This window comes from Pan paniscus, chromosome 20 (assembly GCF_029289425.2).
Source record: "Pan paniscus chromosome 20, NHGRI_mPanPan1-v2.0_pri, whole genome shotgun sequence".
Taxonomy (NCBI): domain Eukaryota; kingdom Metazoa; phylum Chordata; class Mammalia; order Primates; family Hominidae; genus Pan; species Pan paniscus.
The window spans coordinates 18437351-18457412 of record NC_073269.2 but is presented as its reverse complement, the minus strand read 5'-3'; the positions used below and the strand labels follow the sequence as shown (position 1 = coordinate 18457412).

Sequence of the window (20062 nt, the reverse complement as noted above, 5' to 3'; positions counted from 1 at the left end):
CTCCACCTCCCAAAGTGCTGGAATTACAGGCATGAGCCACTGCACCCGGTCTTAACCATGTATTTCTGATTCTCTGATATGTGGGGCTTTGCTGACCCTACAAGGATGCCCCCTCCCAGAGCTAGACAATTTCTAGATAGTAAAGGGCCTTTTACATCCAAACCAACCAATCCAGATCTACACCCCCAACCATCTCCTTTCTTGGGCTCTCACATGCTGGGACACTATCCCCCTGCTCTAATGATCTCAGAGCCAGGTACCAAACAACGAGGAGCAACTCCTATGCCCCGAAGCCCTCACCCTGCCTGGCTCATTCCTTCCCATGGAAACCACAATAAAGGCTCTTGCCCACATGTTTTCTTTCTTCCCTCGGTCCCTGGCCCAGCCCTGGTGCTTCCCTGTGAGGCCCTGCATAGCATGGGCATGCCCCTTCTTCTTGGGACCTGTGAGTAACAAACTGTCTTTTCAATGGCAGTCGTCCCCTGATCTAGTGGCCTTGCCATACCTGAATAATAATAAAACTGGGCTGGGTGCAGTGGCTCATGCCTGTAATCCCAGCAATTTGGGAGGCTGAAGTGGGAAGATTGCTTGAGACCAGGAGTTCAAGACCAGCCCTGGCAACATAACAAGATCCCTATTTCTACAAAAGAAACCCAGAAAAATTAGCCAGGCATGGTGGCACACGCCTGTAGTCCCAGCAATTCAGGAGGCTGAGGTGTGAGGTTTGCTTGAGCCCAGGGGGTTGAGGCTGCAGTGAATCTCCTCCATGATCATGCCATGGCATCCAGCCTGGGCAATAGAGCAAAAACCTGTCTCAAAAAGATAACAATAATAATAAAACCTACATTTTAAAACAATAAAGGCCCAACATGGAATGCCAGCCCCATAATCCCCATCACCTCCCTGCCCTCATGTCCTTCTATTCTCTCCACTCCAGCCACACAAGCCTCCTTAATGTTCTTCAAGCATGCCAGGCATCTTCCATGTAGGCCTCTGCCTATGCTGTTCCCTGTGCCTGCGATGCTCTTCCTTCAGATAGCAGCACGTCTTTTCCTGCCTTCATGTCTCTGCTCAAATATCACCTTCTTAGAGCAGTCTTTTGCAAAATAGCTCCCACTCTGACTCTTACCTGCTTCTTTCTTTCTTTTTCTTTCTCTTTTTCTTTCTTTCTTTTTTTCTTTCTTTCTCTTTCTTTTCTTTTCTTTTTCTTTCTTTTTCTTTTTTCTTTTTCTTTCTTTCTTTCTTCTTTCCTTCTCTCTCCCCTCCCTCCCTTCCTTCCTTTCTTCCTTCCTTCTCTCTCTCCCTTTCCTTCCTTCCTTCCCTCTCTCTCCTTCCTTCCTTTCTTCCTTCCTTCTCTCCCTTTCCTTCCTTCCTTCCTTGCTTCCTTCCTTCCCTCTCTCTCCTTCCTTCCCTCTCTCTCCTTCATTCCCTCTCTCTCCTTCCTTCCTTCCTTCCTTCCTTCCTTCCTTCCTTCCTTCCTTTCTTCTTTCAACAGGGTCTTGCTCTGTCACCCAGGCTGGAGTGCAATGGTGTGATCTTGGCTCACTACAACCTCTGCCTCCTGGGTTCAAGCAATTCTCATGCCTCAGCCACCCAAGTAGCTGGGATTACAGGCTTGCACCACCATCCCCAGCTAATTTTTGTATTTTTAGTAGAGACAGAGTTTCTCCATGTTGGCCAGGCTGATTTCTAACTCCTGGCCTCAAGTGATCCACCAGCCGTGGCCTCCCAAAGTGCTGGGATTACAGGTGTTAACCACCACACCTGGCCTCCATTTTTCTTATAAAAACCATCTTTACCTGACAGATGATAAATCTGCCTGAGTTTATTTGTCTGATTTCTCTGCCCTAAACAGTGAGTTTCCTAAGAACAGGAAATTATTTGCTCTATTAATGGATGTGCCTGGGATAGGATCTGGTATAGAATAAATGCATAATCAACATATGTCAAATGAATGAATGAACAAATGAAGCTGATAATTTTTCTCAAGCTTTCTAGGTGAAATAGTGCACTTGATCCTATCGTTGGTAACTTTATCTCCAGGTGTGGTAAAACTTGTTATTTTGCAACCTGTGGACACCTTGCTCGGTTCTTACTCAAGAAAAACCAGCCGGGCGCGGTGGCTCATGCCTGTAATCCCAGTACTTTGGGAGGCTGAGGCGGGAGGATCACAAGGTCAGGAGTTCAAGACCAGCCTGAGCAACATGGTGAAACCCTGTTTCTACTAAAAACACAGAAACTAGCCAGGCGTGGTGGTGGGCGCCTGTAATCCCAGCTATTCAGGAGGCTGAGGCAGGAAAATTGCTTGAACCCAGGAGGTGGAGGTTGCAGTGAGCCGAGACTGTGCCGTTGCACTCCTGCCTGGGTGACAGAGTGAGACTCTGTCTCAAAAAAAAAAAAAAAAAAAAAAAGAAAAAGAAAAAAGAAAAACGAAGATCTGCATTTCCATAAGCAGGTGTAGCTCCTTTGATTAAATTTCCCTTGCTAACTTCTTAGGATACACATGAATGTATAACTAAGCATTTAATCAAGCTCCTGACTTACCAGAGGGGTTAGATGCTGAATATAATTTGTAATTGCCTAAGAATATAGTAAGCTTGAGTACTTTTGTTTCCATAATTAAGTGTGAGGCCCTTGTCTCAATGTGAATTAAGAATACTTCAAGCACTTTATATGAAAAGTAAATTTATTTTCTTTTGGAAAAGTTCAAACACATATGAAAGAAGAGAAAATAGAATGATATTCCACCCAATTCCTATAACCCATCTTCAATAATTATCAACTCATAACACATCTTGTATTTCTCTAGCCCAAACTTAAACATAACCTTAATTTGCAAATTGAAGCAAACCTTTAATTTGCTCTAACATAACCCTGGGTTGTGTTTAACCCTCTTAAAGGAAATCTCAGACATCGTATGATTTCATCTGCAAATATTTTAATATGTACTTCTCAAAGCTAAGGACTCTGCAGCCGCTGCAGAAAATGGTATGGTGATTCCTCAAAAACTCAAATATAAAGTTAATGTATAATCTAGCAATTTTACTTCTGGGTGTAAACCTCAAAGAAATGAAAACAGGGACTCAAACAGATGTTCCTTTGTACATCCATTTCATAGCAGCGGTATTCACAATAACCAAAAGGTGGAAGCAACACAAGTGTGTGTCAACAGGTGAATGGATAAGCATTGTGTTGTATATCCATATGAAGGAATATTATTCAGCCTTAAAAAAGGAATGAAATTATGACACATGCTACGACATGAATGAACCTTGAGGACATAATGCTAAGTGAAATCAGCCAATCACAGGAAGACAAATACTGTATGATTCTGTTTATATGGGGTCCCTAGAGTGGTCAAATTCATAGGGACAGAAAGTAGAAGAGTGGTTGCCAGGGGCTGGGGGAGAGGGAATGGGAAGTTAGTGTTTAATGGGGACAGAGTTTCAGTTTGGGAAGATGAAAAAATTCTGGACACGAATCATGGTGACGGTTACACATCTATGTGAATGTACTTAATGCCACTGAAACGTACACCTTAAAAATGGTTAAAATGATCAAGTTTTTATTACGCATATATATTTTTTGAGACAGAGTTTCGCTTTGATTGCCCAGGCTGGAGTGCAATGGAGCAACCTCGGCTCACTGCAACCTCCACCTCCCTAGTTCAAGTGATTCTTCTGCCTCAGCCTCCCCAGTAGCTGGGCTTACAGGTGCCCGCCACCACTCCCAGCTAAGTTTTTGTATTTTTGGTAGAAACAGGATTTCACCATGTTGGCCAGGCTGGTCTCGAGCTCCTGATTTCAGGTGATCTGCCCACCTTGGCCTCCCAAAGTCCTGGGATTACAGGCATGAGCCACTGTACCCGGCTATGATGCATATTTTTCCACAATAAAAGAAAAAGCTAAAGAGTCACTTATGTTGCATGTTGTCCTCACTCTGGAGCTAGTCTTAAGGAGCGTTTGCCACCTGGAGCTTTGCCAGTTCCCGTGCAGAAGAAAAAAGTGGTCTAGAGCACTGCCGTGGACCACTTTCAAAAGTTCAATAGAACTTTCCAAAAATGTTCCCTATCTCCAATGTTTAATAAAGTAGCTACTAGATACATGTAGCTTTTGAGGACTAGAAATATGGCTTGTACCACTGAACAACAGGATTTTAAATGTTGTTTAATTTTGATAGCCACATGTGGCTACTGCCTTGGACACTGCAACATTAGAGAGATTTGTATTGGTTATTAAATGCTTCAACCTGGGAGTGACACATTTCATTTCCACTGAGAACTCATTGGTCAGAATTAGTCACATGACCCCAGCAGACCACAAGGGGGCCGGGAAATGCCAGCTTACATCTTACACATGCCTGTATATGGAGAACTGGAAATATTTGGTGAACAGCTCTAATGCCTGTCTCAGAGAATAAATTTTTTGAGATCCAGAAAGGAGAAAAAATTGGCTATTTTATTTCAGAAAGAGAAGATAAGAAATATGGAGACTTAATGTATTATTTATCTATTGCTGTGTAACAATTTACCAAAGCCTTGGCAGCTTTAAGCAACATTTATTTCACAGTTTATGTGAGTCAGGAACCAGGGTGCAGCAGTTTCAGGGTCTCTCTTGAGGCTGCAATCAAGGTATCAATTGGGGCTTCGTTCTCATCTTAAGGCTTGAATGGGGGAAGATGTGATTTCAAGCTTAAACATGTGGCTGTTGGCAGAATACTATGGAAAAGGAACACTCAGAGAACAATTATAGCAATACCAAAAGCCTCTTGAAATTAAAAAATATAAAAGCATAAATAAAAAACTGAACAAAAGGTGGAAAGATAAAATTAGAGAAATCTCTCAAAAAGAAGATTAAGACACAATGGAAATACAAAATAGAAGGAAAGGAACAGATAAGAAGAGAATCAGTCCAGAAAGTCCAACATCTGAATAATAAGTTTAAAAGAGAATCATGAAAAAAGGGTGGGAATCTTAGCTGGGTGTGGTGGCACACTCCTATAGTCCTCAGGAGCCTGCGGTAGGAGGATTGTTTTGAGCCCAAGAGTTCGAGGCTGTAATAAGCTATGATCACACCACTGCACTCCAGCCTATGTGACAAAGTAAGACCTTGTCTCTAAAAAAAGGGGGTAACAATCATCATACTAAGTGCCCAGTACAATGACTGAAAATAGACCTAAACTAACTTACATCATAATAAAATTTTAGAACACAATGGAAAAAGATTCTAAAAGCTACTAGAGAAAAAAAATGAGGTCATATACAAGAAATCAGGAGTAAGAATGCTTCAAACTTCCCAACAGCAATACTGGAATTGAGAATACGTTGGAGCAATACTTCACATTTTTGAAGTAAAATGATCTCCAAACCAGAATTCTATACCCAGCCAAACTACCAATGAGGTATAAAGCTAAAACAATGGCATTTCATACATAGAAGTCTCCAATATTTACTTCCTGAGACAGATTAGACTGTTCAAAAATGGCTACACAATGGCTCCCATTTTACATTTGCTTAGAATTTTATCACTTCCCCATAAAGGAATGGAATCTATATTCTCTCCCTTTGAACCTGGGTGAACCTTTGTGACTGATTCAACTAATAGAGTAGGGAAGGAGTGATGCTTTGTGACTTCCAAGGTTAGCTCATAAGAGGAGATGCAGCTTCTGCCTGGCTCTCTCCCTTGAGACATGTGCTTTTGGAGTCCTGAACTGGCATAAGAGAAGTTCAGCTACCCTGAAGTTGCCATACTGGAGATGCCATGTGGAGATACCACATAGAAATGGAGATAGATGCTTGAGAAACCTCAGTTGTTTGAGTCTTTCCAGCCTAAGTGCCAGCCCTGTGACTGAGGAAGCCTTTGAGATGACTCTAGTCCCTCTCGCCATCTGACTGTATTTGCATGAAAGACCCCAAGTGAAAACCACTCAGATGATCCCAGTTGACCACCCAAATCACAAAATGTGATAATAAAAATGAATGTTGCTGTTTTATGCTACTAAGTTTGGGCTGGTTTTTATGCAGCAATAGGTAACTGGAAAACCTCTCATGCATCCTTTCTTAGGAAGCTACCAGAGGATGTGCTTCACCCAAACAAGGGAGTAAACCAAGAAGAGGGAAACAGAGAACACTGGACTTAAGAAATCCAACAATGAGAAGCAAAGGGAATCTCCTGGATGATGATAAAGAGAGAGCCCAGGATGAAGGCTGTATGCCAGGGAAAGTCCTGATTAGACCATGTGACAAGTCTTCAGGAAAGACTGCTTCTGGATGATAAAATGAACTGAATACCTGTTAAGAGACTTGGGGGGTCAAATTTGCAATAAGTACCAAACAAAGAAGATTAAAAAATGATAAGTCCCAAGGGAAACAATATGTTGTAAAGAAAAAGTAGCTATAGTTTGTTCATGACATAACTGTAACTTGCCTTGTACATGATAATATAAACACCGAATCTTCCTCACTTTGTGAAAGAACAATATTGGGCAAATGCGCAGGTTTTGGAAGGTTCCATGTGTAGGGGGATGGAGGGAGAAATTAGCAAAATCCTCCTTTTCTATAGCTAATACCTATAAAGTGCTACAACACCCAGACAGGATACTTCTTTGTTGCTTTCATTATAATATCCTTGGGTATTGCTGTTGGCTATTTCTTAATACTACTTAAATATTCACAAGTGTATGACTTGTTTTCCCAACCTAACTATAAGCTCTTTGATAGTTAATGCTTCTCTATATTATCTGTAGTGGCTGGCATAGTATGCTATGCATAGTATGTGGTCAGTTTGAGAAATATTAGTTGAATATAATAATAGTGTTGGAACAAATAAATAATGACTAAAACTGAAAAATTTAAAAGTAGAAAGAAGTAAGTGAATGAATGATGTGGGGCTTGGTGTGGTGGCTCATACTTGTAATCCCAGTGCTTTGGGAGGCGGAGGCAGGAGGATTGCTTGAGACTAGGAGTTCGAGACCAGCCTGGGCAACACAACAAGACACTATCTCTACAAAAACAAATAATAAAATTAGCCAGGTGTGGAGGTGTGCATCAGTAGTCCTAGCTACTCAGGAAGATGAGGTGGGAGGATTACTTGAGCCCAGGAATTTGAGGCTGCAGTGAGCTGACATTGCACCACTGCACCCCAGCCTGGGTAACAGAGTGAGACCTCCATCTCTGAAACAAACAAACAAAAACCCAATATAAATAATATGGTAGTAAATAGCAAAATAATCAGCTAAAGGGAACCAGGCACAGAAAGACAAATATCGCATGCTGTCATTCATATGTGGGAGCTTAAAAAAAAAAAAAAAAAAAAGAAGTCATGGAGGTAGAGAGTAGAGTGATAGTTACCAAAAGCTGGGAAGGGTAGTGGGGAGGGTGGAATAAAGAGGAAATGATTAATGGGTACAAAAATAGAGTTAGATAGGAGGAATAAAATCTAGTGCCTGGCAGCACAATAGGGTGACTATAGGTAACAATAATTTATGTTCCCATCACAAAGAAATGGTAAATCCTTTCTTAAAAAATACTTTTAAGTTCAGGGGGTATATGTGTAAGATTGTTATATAGGTTACCTTGTGTCCTGGAGTTTGTTGTACAGATTATTATTATTAGTTTTCGCGGCAGAGTCTCACTCTGTTGCCCAGGCTGGAGTGCAGTGGCACCGTGTCGGCTCACTGCAAACTCCGCCCCCCGGGTTCAAGCGATTCTCCTGCCTTGGCCTCCTGAGTAGCTGGGATTTCAGGCACCTGTCACCACTCCCAGCTAGTTTTTGTGTTTTTAGTAGAGATGGGGTTTCACCATGTTGGCCAGGCTGGTCTCGAACTCCTGACCTCAGGTGATCCGCCCTTCTTGGCCTCCCAAAGTGCTGTGATTACAGGTGTAACAGATTACGCCTGTAATCTGGGTACTAGGTCTTAAGCCTAGTACCCATTAGTTATATTTTTAATCCTCTCCCTCCTCCCACACTCCACCCTCCAATTAGGCCCCAGTGTGTGTTGTTCCCCTCTATGTGTCCATGTGTTCTCATCATTTAGCTCCCACTTATAAGTGAGAACATGCGGTATTTGGTTTTCTGTTCCCGCATTAGTTTGCTAAGGATCATGGCCTCCAGCTCCATTCATGTCCCTGCAAAACACACGATCTTGTTCTTTTATGGTTGCATAGTATTCCAGGATATTTATGTACCACGTTTTCTTTATTCAGTCTACCATTGATGGGCATTTAGGTTGATTCCACGTCTTTGCTATCGTGAATAGCGCTGCAATGAATACGCGTGCATGTGTCTTTGTAATAGAACAATTTATATTCCTTTGGGTATATACCCAGTAATGGGATTGCTGAGTGTAATGGTATTTTTGTTTTTAGGTCTTTGAGGAATCACCACACTGTCTTCCACAATGGTTGAACTAATTTACACTCCCAACAACAGTGTATAAGCATTCCTTTTTCTCCACAAGCTCATCAGCATCTGTTATTTTTTGACTTTTTAATAATAGCCAAGAAATGGTAAATGCTTGAGGTGGTGGATATCCCTGTCACCCTAATTTGATCATTACACGTTGTATGCTTGTATCAAAATGTCACATATACCCCATAGATAGGCACAACTATTATATATCCATAATGCTTTTTAAAATCAGCCAAAAGGTGGCCAGGTGCAGGGGCTCATGCCTGTAACCCCAGCACTTTGGGAGGCTGAGGAAGGCAGATCACTTGAGGTCAGGAATTTGAGACCAGCCTGGCCAACATGGCAAAACCCCGTCTCCACCAAAAATACAGAAAATTAGCCGGGTGTGGTGGTGGGTGCCTATAAGCCTAGCTACTCGGGAGCCTGAGGCAGGAGAATCACTTGAACCTGGGAGGCGGAGGTTGCAGTGAGCCAAGATCGTGCCACTGCGCTGCAGCCTGGGTGACAGAGCAAGGCTCCTTCTCAAAAAAGAAAAAAAAAATCAGTGAAAAGGGTTGATAGTGAGTATCTTTCAGGAGGGGGATATGAAACATGGAGGGAGGCAGGGGGCTGCTATTTTGCATAACAAAACCTGTTTCAGAGACGCATTTGACTCTAATTCCCAATGGCAGCACCCTCTATTCCCTTTCCTGCTTTGTTTTTCTCCTTAGCACTTAGCCCCATCTGACATACTATGTATTTTCCTTATTATTTACTCTATTTATTCCTCATCTCCATTCAACTCCACGACAACGGGAAATTCTGTCTGCCTTGTTCTGTGCTGGCAAAATTACTGGGCACATGGCAGATGTTCCATACAGTCAGGAGAATGAATGAACCTTGTGCCTCTGCAATTTTTGTAGCCACTCATTTATTTTAACTTTTTATTTTGTTGAAATTTCAGATTTACCAAAAAGTTGTAAGACTGGTACAAAGAAGTCGCCTATATCACTTATCCAGGTTTCTCAGATGTTAACATTTTACCACTTACACTTTACTTTATCCTCTCTCTCTCTCTCTCTCTCTCTCTTCTTACCCCGACCGTTGACCACTGAGAGTAGTTTGTAGATATCATGGCCCTTTAACCCTATATAATTCAGTGTGTTTCCCAAAACAGGGCATTCTCTTACATAAGCACAGCACAATGATCAAAATTAGGAAATTAGCATATGCACACTGTTATTATGTAATCTACAGATCTTATTCAGATGTCACCAATTGTTCCAATAGGGTCCTTTGTAGCAAAAGGAGGTCCTGGCTCACTTGTTGAATTTGGTCAGTCACATTTCCTTTACTCTGGACCAGTTGTTCTGTCTTTATCTGGGCTTCACGACATTAACACTTCCAAAGAATACTTATTGTATAAAGTGCCCCTTAATCTGAACATGGTTGTTTACCAATTATTCAAATCATGCATTTTTGGCAGAAGTTCCTAGAAGCGATGTTGCAGCCTTCTTGGTATGTCATTCTAGGCGGCACGTGATTTGCCCGTCACTTGCTTATCTGCCAGGGTGCTCCACTATCAGGTTACTGTTTTGACCATTAAAATTAACAGTTGTCTTTGGGAAGATACTCTGACACTATGTAAATGATCTGTTATCCCTCAAACTTTCATTATCCCCTGATAGTTCTTGTATGTTTTTATGGTAGTTGCCAAATTGCCTACATATATAACTTTTTTTTTTTCTTCAGAAATAAGGTCTTATTCTGTCACTGAGGCTGGAGTACAGTGGCAAGATCATAGCTCACTACAGCCTTGAACTCCTGGGCTCAAGAAATCCTCCTATCTCAGCCTCCAGAGTAGCTGGGACTACAGGCGAGTGCCACCATGCCCCGCTAATTTTTGTTATTTTTTGTGGAGATGGGATTTTACTATGTTGCTCAGGCTGGTCTCGAACTCCTCAGCTCAAGTGATATGCCTGCTTCAGCCTCCCAAAGTTCTGGAATTATAGGCATGAGCTACTGTGCCCGGCCTCCTTATGAAAGAATTCTGAAGAATATGGATAGATACTCCCCAATCCAGAAGGGGATACTCATCCCTCTTCCTCCACTTCATGTGGGTAGGTCTTAGTGACTGTTCAGAAGGTAGAGTAGGGAATGGGAAAAATAGTAGCTTGATGGTGGAGAAACTTGGCAGACACCACCTTAACCAAGGGATCGAGGTTAAAATCACTAATGATAAGTCACGTAACTATCATACATCCTGATCTGATGCAAAGAGAACGGCACTGCACCTCTGTGCAATGGTCTTCTCTCAAATCCATTATTCCAGTTTAGTCATGAAAACAGACAAACCCAAGGTGAGGGACGTTCTACAAAGTACTTGATCAGTACTCCTAGACATTATTAAGGTTGTGAGAAACAAAGAAACAGATCAGAGGAGACTAAGGAGACAAAATGAGGCTGGGCACAGTGGCTCCCACCTGTAATCCCAACACTTTGGGAGGCCAAGGTGGGAGGACTGCTTGAGCCCAGGAGTTTGAGACCAGCCTGGACAACAGAGACCCTGTCTCTACAAAAAATTAAAAATTAGTTTGGGACTGGGCGCGGTGGCTCACGCCTGTAATCCCAGCACTTTGGGAGGCCAAGGCGGGAGGATCACGAGGTCGGGAGATCAAGACCATCCTGGCTAACACGGTGAAACCCCGTCTCTACTAAAAATACAACAAAAAAAATTAGCCGGGCGAGGTGGCGGGCGCCTGTAATCCCAGCTACGCGGGAGGCTGAGGCAGGAGAGTGGCGTAAACCCTGGGGGGCGGAGCCTGCAGTGAGCCGAGATCGCGCCACTGCACTCCAGCCTGGGAGACAGCGAGACTCCGTCTCAAAAAAAGAAAAAAAAAATTAGTTTGGTATGGTGTTTTGTGCCTGTGGTCTCAGCTACTAGGGATGAAGACAAGACTTCTTACCCTACAGGTTGCTGTAGGGATGAATTAAGATCAAGCAGAGGCCAGGTGTGATAGTTCATGACCATAATCCCGGCACTTTGGGAGGCCGAGGTGGGTGCATCGCTTGAGCCCAGAAGTTAGAGACCAGCCTGGGCAATATGGTGATACCCCATACCTACTAAAAATACAAAAATTATCGGAGCATGGTAGCACATGCCTGTAGTCTCAGCTACTCAGCTACTCAGGAGGCTGAAGTGGAAGGATCGCTTGAACCCAGGAGGTCGAGGCTGCAGTGAGCCGTGATTGTGCCACTGCACTCCAGCCTGTACAACAGAGTGAGAGCCTGTCTCAAAGAAAAAAAAAGTTAATATTAGAGGAAGCTGGGTGAAGGGCATAATGATAACTCTCTTGTACTACGTTTTCAAACTTTCTGTAAATCTAAAATTATGCCAAAATAAAATGTTTATTTAAGAAGTTAAAAATAAGGTAATATTTAATCAATCTTAGTCAGTGAGATTCACAAATTTCAGGTCTGGAAGATTGACTATGGTGAATTTTTTTTTTTTTTTTTTTGAGATGGGGTCTTCGTCTGTCGCCCAGGCTGGAGTGCAGTGGCATGATCTTGGCTCACTGCAAGCTCCATCTCCCGGGTTCATGCCATCCTCCTGCCTCAGCCTCCCGAGTAGCTGGGACTACAGGTGCCCACCACCTCGCCCGGCTAATTTTTTGTATTTTTAGTAGAGACGGGGTTTCACTGTGTTAGCCAGGATGGTCTCGATCTCCTGACCTTGTGATCTGCCCACGTCGGCCTCCCTAAGAGCTGGGATTACAGGCATGAGCCACCGCACCCGGCCGACTATGGTGATTTTTTAAAAATCTACTTACCATGAATTCTTATATAATATGTATGCTAGTCATTATGCTGAGGGCTTATCTGCTTGATTTTTGTTTGTTTGTTTGTCTGTTTTCTTTTTGAGACAGGGTCTCACCCCATCACCTAGGCTAGAATGCAGTGACATGATCACGGCTCACTGCAGCCTCAACCTTCCAGGTTCAAGTGATCCTCCCACCTCAGCCTCCTGAGTAGCTGAGTAGCTGGGACTACAGGCATGTGCTACCACGCCTGGATAATTTTTGTATTTTTAGTAGATATGGGGTTTCACCATGTTGCCCAGGCTGGTCTCGAACTCCTAGGCTCAAGCGATGCACCCACCTCAGCCTCCCAAAGTGCTGGGATTATGGTCATGAGCCATCACACCTGGCCTCTGCTTGATCTTAATTCATCCTTACAGCAGCCTGTAGGGTAAGGAGTCTTGTCTTCATTTTATTGAGGAAGCTGAAGTTGAGAGAGGGGAAGCACCGTTCCAAATGCACACTACTAGGAATTTCGAGAGCTAGGATTTGAAACCAGGTCTGTGTCCAGAATTACGCTTTGCCTCATTCGTTTTTGGAAGCTTGCAGAGCACATGCTGCTATGCAATGTAATGCCCAAAGTCGCAGCCACATTCCGTCTCTGAATTCACTCTTGGGTGCCTACATCATGACCCGCAGATGTCTGGATGATCAAATTTGGCTTTGTCATTTTTATCCTCCACCTCCCAAAGATCTTGATACTCATTCCCCATGGGTATCCAGACCAGAAGGCAGAGACCAAATGTCTTTTGGCCGATCCATTTTTGCAACTCAACATGACTAGATTTGCTGATAATTGTTTTAGCAGTCAAATGAATGCGATTTGCAGTTATTTATTTGGGGCATTTATTTCAAAGATGCTAGCCCTGTTCAATTGAATAACATTCTTAAAGCCAGTATAGTAATGCTGCTGCTGATTGATAAATTAAACCTCCAGCTGGCAGATGTGTTAAAGATTAGAACCAATGGTTGGGGCTGGTTTCTGGCTGCCTGCTGTTAAACTGCTTCTGTCTGCAACGCTAATAACATTCTAAATCTTTCTACCTGGTCAACATTAGTAATTTGTATTAGTGGGGATCCAGGAACTACCTACTACAGTCATTTGAGGAGGCTGCAATGACTTCTTGCCCATCCATTCCCATTTGCTAGGTGATAGGTAAGATTCTGGTATTAGAGATTCATTCCTTTGGCTACAGAAATGTTATGTCTGCAAAGTGAATCTATAAAGATAATGCACGTGGAGCCCTGCCACACTTTATAGTAAATGAGTTAAGTTCTTTCTGGAAAAGAGGTATTGAGCAATTGGGGGTTGAAGGACTTGAGAAGATTCCTAGGAAGGAGAGGGGAACCCCAGCACACCAAACTTTGTAGTCAGGCAAACTTTGGAAATGCCATTTGGTGAGAGGAAAGTGTAGACTCTTCTGTCACCTTGATGGCAGGTGAGAGGAGGCGTTTGCAAATGTATGTGGGTATGTCTGGTTATCACATGACTAGGGATGCTACTGACATTTAGTGGGCATTTGCCAAGAAGGCTAAACAATCCGCAATGCACAGGACAGCCCTGAAGAGCAACAAGTGTTGCACCGAAAATGCCAACAGCACCTCCTTTGATAACACTAGAGAATGCCAAGAAAGAGATGGTGAGTTTGCCCCCTTCCAGAGCTGTGGTTGCCAAAACTGGCTATACCCCAGGGACATGCTGAATAAATAAAAGAGAGTGTGGGATGGCTCAGGAATCTGAATGTTCACAACACTTTGCAGGCAGTTCTGTACACAGCCAGCTTCTCTGCTGCCTAGGCACGGTTTGGGCATCCTGGAGGACTGTTCTTTGTCCTCCAGTAAAGATGTCTGATTTTGTTGCATAGGGGCTTCATGGTCAAAGTGTGCAAAGAGAACGATCACAAATCGCCATGACAAGTGGTGCTCCTGGGCTGTACTTCAGGAGCATCACGATTTTTTTTTTTTTTTTTTTGAGACAGAGTCTCACTCTGTCACCCAGGCTGGAGTGCAGTGGCATGATCTCAGCTCACTGCAACCTCCGCCTCCTGGATTCAAGTGATTCTCTTGCCTCAGCCTCCCGAGTAGCTGGGATTACAGGCATGCACCAGCATGCCTGGCTAATTTTTGCATTTTAAGTAGAGACAGGGTTTTACCACGTTGGCCAGGCTGGTCTCGAACTCCTGGCCTCAGGTGATCTGCCCACCTCGGCCTCCCAAAGTGCTGGGATTATAGTCTTGAGCCACCATGCCCAGCCTACAAATATTTTTATTTAAGTAGGCAGCACACACAAAACTGCACAAATCAGTCACGTGCAGCTCAGTGAAAAGGTACAAAATGAACAAAACTTAAAAAGTGAGCACACCCATGCCACTGTCACCCAGATGGAGATGCTTCCAGAAGGTATCCCTTTACCCTGAAAGCGACTACTCCTTTGACTTCTAAAGGTGATCAGTGTTGCTCATTTTTTAATGTTATTATTTACTTATTTAATTTTTTAAAAGAAGAGATTGGGTCTCGCTCTGTCGCCCAGGCTGGAGCACAGATCATGTAGCTCACTGCAAGCCTCGAATTCCTGGGCTCAAGCCATCCTCCTGTCTTGGCCTCCAGAGTAGCTGGGAATCAGGATACCTGGGACTACAGGTGTGCACCATTTTTTAAAAACTTTATATAACAGGAATTATACACCATGTTCTATTCTGTGTCTGTCTTCTTGGGTTCAGCATGGAGTTTGTAAAATTCATCCATGCACCTGTGTGTAGCTCCATATTGTCCTTTCTCATTGCTGCATAAAATTCCATGTTCTACAGTGTATTTATCCATTATGGTGTTTTGGAAATTTCCAACTTTTAGCAAGTATGAATAGTGCTGCACATTCTAGGGCATATATCCTCATTCCTCCTGGGTGTATACCCAGGAGTGACATTGTTGGGTCATAGGATACTCAAATGGCCATGTTAATAGAAATGACCAAAAAGTTTTTCTTTTTACGTGTTTGTTGTCGTTGTTTGTTTTTTGAGACTTGACTGTCTCCCACACTGGAGTGCATGATCTTGGCTCATTGCAGCCTCAAACTCCTGGGCTCACACAATCCTCCCACTTTGGCCTCCCCAGTAGCTGGGACTATAGGCATGCACCACCATGTTCAACTAATTTATTTCTTTCCTGACCTTTTCTTTTCTTTTTTCTTTTCTTTCTCTTTCTTTTCTTTTCTTTCTCTCTTTCTTCTCTTTTCTTTCTTTCTTTCCCTCCCCCCTCCCCCCTCCCTCCCTTCCTTCCTTCCTTCCTTTTGTAGAGGCAGGGTCTCACTATGTTGCCCAGGCTGCTCTCGAACTCCTGGGCTCAAGTAGTCCTCCTGCCTCTGCCCACCAAAATACTAGGATTACAGATGTGAGCCACTGCACCCAGCCAACAGTTTTCCAAAGTGGTTGTACCAAATTCCCCTCTGTCCAACAGAATACAAGAGTCAGAAATGGTTTCAGATCCACGTTAGTGACCTTGGGAAAGTTTTTAAGTCTCCCTCACCCTCAGTGTTTACATCTGTTCCATGGGGCTGCTGCGAGGACTCAGTGGGAGATTTACCCTGGCAGGAGCTCCATCAGTGAGATGTCACTCTTTCCTGAAAAACTCTAGGGTCTTCACAGATCTATGCAGGTAATGCTCCTGCTCTAAAACTGAATAATCTTCTCAGAGAGGTCCATCAGAACACATTATAAGTTCAACTCAGCTCCTCTCATATGACTGGTTCTTCCCATCTGAACACATGGGCTCGCTTCTTGTTTCATATTAGTTGCTGTTCACCTTTTATATCTGAAACAATGTCAAGTACAAAAATCACTGATATTTGGTGAGCACCTTAAAAGCCCCTCCTTCTCCCTGAATCCCACACAATTCTATCTCCTTGCAATTCCAATCACTCTTGGTTTAATCGTTTCATCCATATCGTGACAAGTTAGAAAATCTTGAAAGTGCTATGGGGCAATGTATAATAGTTGGTGCATTGGCACAGAACGGGGACTTTATATAAAGACATATCATCTTTCCAGAGTGTTCCAAAAGAACCCGAATACTGATATGTGTGTGTGGTGTGGTGAGGGGGGAAGGGAATTAACTAGGATTTAACTAGCTAAGGCTTGAAAGAATATTTGCCTTTTTCATCCTTTTCCCCTTCCTCTCCATTTGGCCTTTCTGCATATACAAGCTCCATGAAAATTCAATGGTTTCTTGGTACATTGAATTTGCAAGACAGTTTGATGACATCTTATAAGCTTGAAGATATGAATACCTTGTGGACGCAGACATTCCACACCTAAGGCTATTCCTAGAGACATGCATTCTTATCTGCACCAAAGGTACCTGAGGCAGTAATGTTTAATAGCCCCAACTGGAAAAAAAACAGATACCCATCAACAAGATGATGGATAAACAAATTGTGGCATATTCTCTTGATGAAATACTATACAGCAGTGAAAGTGAATGAATCACAGCCATGTGTGACAACAAACAGGTGAATTTTTCTAAAATTTTTTCTAAAAACAGATTAGGATGTATGAATCTTGTTTTTTTTGTTTGTTTGTTTTTGTTTTGTTTTGTTTTGTTTGACAGAGTCTCACTTTGTTGCCCAGGCTGGAGGGCAGTGGTTTGATCTTGGCTCACTGCAACCTCCGACTCCTGGACTCAAGGGATCTTCCCATCTCAGCCTCCTAAGTAGCTGGGACTACAGGTTCACATCACCATGCCTGGTTAATTTTTATTTTAAAAAAGGTTTTTGGAGAGACAGGGTCTTGCTATATTGCCCAGGCTTGTCTCAAACCCCTGGCCTCAAGCAGTCCTCATGCTCTGCCTCCCAAAGTGCTGGGATTACAGGCGCAGACACCGTGCCCTGCCAGGTGAATCTTAAAGACATAATGTTGAACCAAAGAAACAAGAAACTGTAGAATATATACTATATGATTATTCCATTTATATAAAAGCCCAAAAGAAGCAAAGTAAAATTGTATTGGTTAGGAATGCATAATAAGGTAGTCAAACTTTTTTTTAAAAAAGCAAGATATGAATACCATAGTCAGGTAGCGATTATTGCTGGAATAAGGGGCTGTGTAAGCGTGTTGGCAAAGGGGGTTCTGCAGAGGTGGTGATGTTCCATTTCTAGCCCTAGACTTGATTTCATGAGTGTTCATTTCAGACCAATTTCTTAACTCCGTACCTTTATGTTTTATGCATTTTTCTTTGTGCTTATTGAATTTCACCACACAAAAAGCAGAATGGGAAGTAATCAAAGTGGTTCTGGAGAGACGTGAGTATCAAGCAAACTACACCACCCAGAACCCCTATCCAGCCAACTAGGACCTGGTTAATTATTTCCTCCTGGGAGTTCAGACTTGTCACCTCTGGGGTCTCCAAGGTAGAATAAACCTTTAATTCCAACTTGCAGGAGTCCTTGTGATTTGAAACGTTCACAGAAGTAACCCCAAACCACTCTCTCCACTTTCAAAAATGGTCTTTGGCTAAACAGAGCAAATTTGTTTAGAGACTGACGAATCGCACCTCTAGACACAAATCCCCTTCTCTTTTCTGTCTTTTAAGTTTTTTTCCTGCCTCCATCCTGCCTTCTCCTTGCAAGATGCTGGGGAGCGTCCGGCTGTCTGCAACCGAAATGGAACCGGGTGGAAAACAGGCTTTCCTCCCAGGGGAGGAGGAAGCACCCCAATTCCCCCCTCCCTGCCTCCCAACCATGCGGCGCTCCCCTCTCTCCCCGACAAACTCCGCTGAGCCCGGTCCCCCCGCGCCTCCACGATTGGTCGCGGGCCCTCATGTGTCGACACTCTGGGTGGGTCCTTCTGCTGTTAAACTCATCAATTGCTCCCCTTTTCCGTTTGCTGGCCAGTGGTTCAGACCTTTGCGCCCATTTTTTTTCCTCTTTACCTTCTTCTACCCGCAACCCTCCACACCAGTCTTATTTTAGCAAAACCTAGAGAAGGAGAAGGTGGAGGGATTTGGAGGGTGGAGGGGCATTGCCGCATCCAGGGGCAGCTATTGAGTGGCTAAGCGGAGGGCGCATACCTCTCTCTCTCTCTCTTTTCCCCCTGTTGGGAATTTTCAGGATTTCACTGCTGCAATTTAACCCCAAGATGAGGCACCATTGAGCGAAACGCTGTGCGCACATACACACTCACACTTCCTCCGGGAGCAGAAGAGGCAGCCGTTGGTGATTCAGGAAGAAAAAAAAAATTTTTTTTTTTTTTAAACCTGGACCCTGCGGTGTGAAGACTCCTTAGGAACCCTCTGGAGCGTCTTACTCCCCCTCCCTCCTCTTTCCCTTCCCTTTCATCTTCTTTGTTTTTATTTTATTTTATTTTTGGAGCTACAGATCTTTCAGCATTTTTAAGGTCTAGGAACTCCAGCAAAACAGAAGGGCACTTAATTTTTTTTTTTTTTTGCCCTCCCCACCCAGACCTGGGTTTCGTCTTTATTTTTAAATATATATATTTTTTTATTTTTTATTTTTTATTTTTTTTAATGGGCCGAGCGCACTCCTTTTGCAAGATGCCAGCCTGACCCGGACCTCGGAGGAATTTGAAGCTTCCACTGCGTCCCGGGGGGGGCGTCCTTTGCAAACCGTTCGCGTCTTAAAGGGGGTGTGCGTTGGGTGGATTTTTTTTTTTTTAACTGTCTTTTTTTTTTTTTTTTTTTTTTTTTCCGGAGTGGGTGGACTGGGGATTGCCTGGATTCCTTCCTCGGTTATTTTTTGCCTCGCTTCTCTCTCCCCTCCCCCCTCCTCCCCGGGCCCCCGCGCCCCGCCCCCGCACCCTCCTCCCGCCCCTCCTTCTCCGGGGTCAGCCAGGAAGATGTCCCGAGCTGCTATCCCCGGCTCGGCCCGGGCAGCCGCCTTCTGAGCCCCCGACCCGAGGCGCCGAGCCGCCGCCGCCCGATGGGCTGGGCCGTGGAGCGTCTCCGCAGTCGTAGCTCCAGCCGCCGCGCTCCCAGCCCCGGCAGCCTCAGCATCAGCGGCGGCGGCGGCGGCGTCTTCCGCATCGTTCGCCGCAGCGTAACCCGGAGCCCTTTGCTCTTTGCAGAATGGCCCGCTTCGGAGACGAGATGCCGGCCCGCTACGGGGGAGGAGGCTCCGGGGCAGCCGCCGGGGTGGTCGTGGGCGCCGGAGGCGGGCGAGGAGCCGGGGGCAGCCGGCAGGGCGGGCAGCCCGGGGCGCAAAGGATGTACAAGCAGTCAATGGCGCAGAGAGCGCGGACCATGGCACTCTACAACCCCATCCCCGTCCGACAGAACTGCCTCACGGTTAACCGGTCTCTCTTCCTCTTCAGCGAAGACAACGTGGTGAGAAAATACGCCAAAAAGATCACCGAATGGCCATATCCTTTTGCCCGAACCCCAGCAGCAGCTGCGCCTCCCCCTCCTCCCTCCGCCTCCCCTCTTCCAGGCTGGGAGAGAGACCCGGGGGTTGATGGGAGGTGGGGAGGAGGGGGGGTCTTCCAGGGGCTGGGAGAGGGGGCACCGGGAGGAGTGTGAAAGAATCTCTCCACCCCGAGCTGGGTTGAGCTACCCTGGAGGCTTGGGAATGGGTTTGTGGGGGGCTGGGGGGTGGGCAGCGGAGAGTGGATCCTTCCCAAGGACCGACTCTAGAATGAGATCTGGGGCCTGGGGTCGTGCAGGGGCCTTGGTGGGGGCTTTCGAGCCAAGTCCGGAGGGTTTGGAGTTCTACGGAGTGAGCTTGGAGCGGGCTCGGGCCTGGGCGCTTCTGGCCAGGGCAAGGGAACTATGGGGGCCTTGGTTGGGTTTTCTTGGCCGTCGCTCACTGGAGTC

The 20062-nt window shown here is 44.6% G+C and overlaps 1 protein-coding gene across 10 annotated transcripts in view; it reads left to right on the top strand.

Moving 5' to 3' along the window:
- CACNA1A (calcium voltage-gated channel subunit alpha1 A) overlaps positions 1-20062 on the top strand; it is a 418969-nt gene that overhangs the window by 98169 nt on the left and 300738 nt on the right. For all 10 annotated transcript variants that reach the window (XM_034945842.3, XM_034945843.3, XM_055103184.2 and 7 more), the window contains exon 3: positions 19318-19611. In XM_034945842.3, the coding sequence (XP_034801733.3) occupies positions 19318-19611 (294 nt within the window). The remainder of the gene's footprint in view (positions 1-19317; positions 19612-20062) is intronic.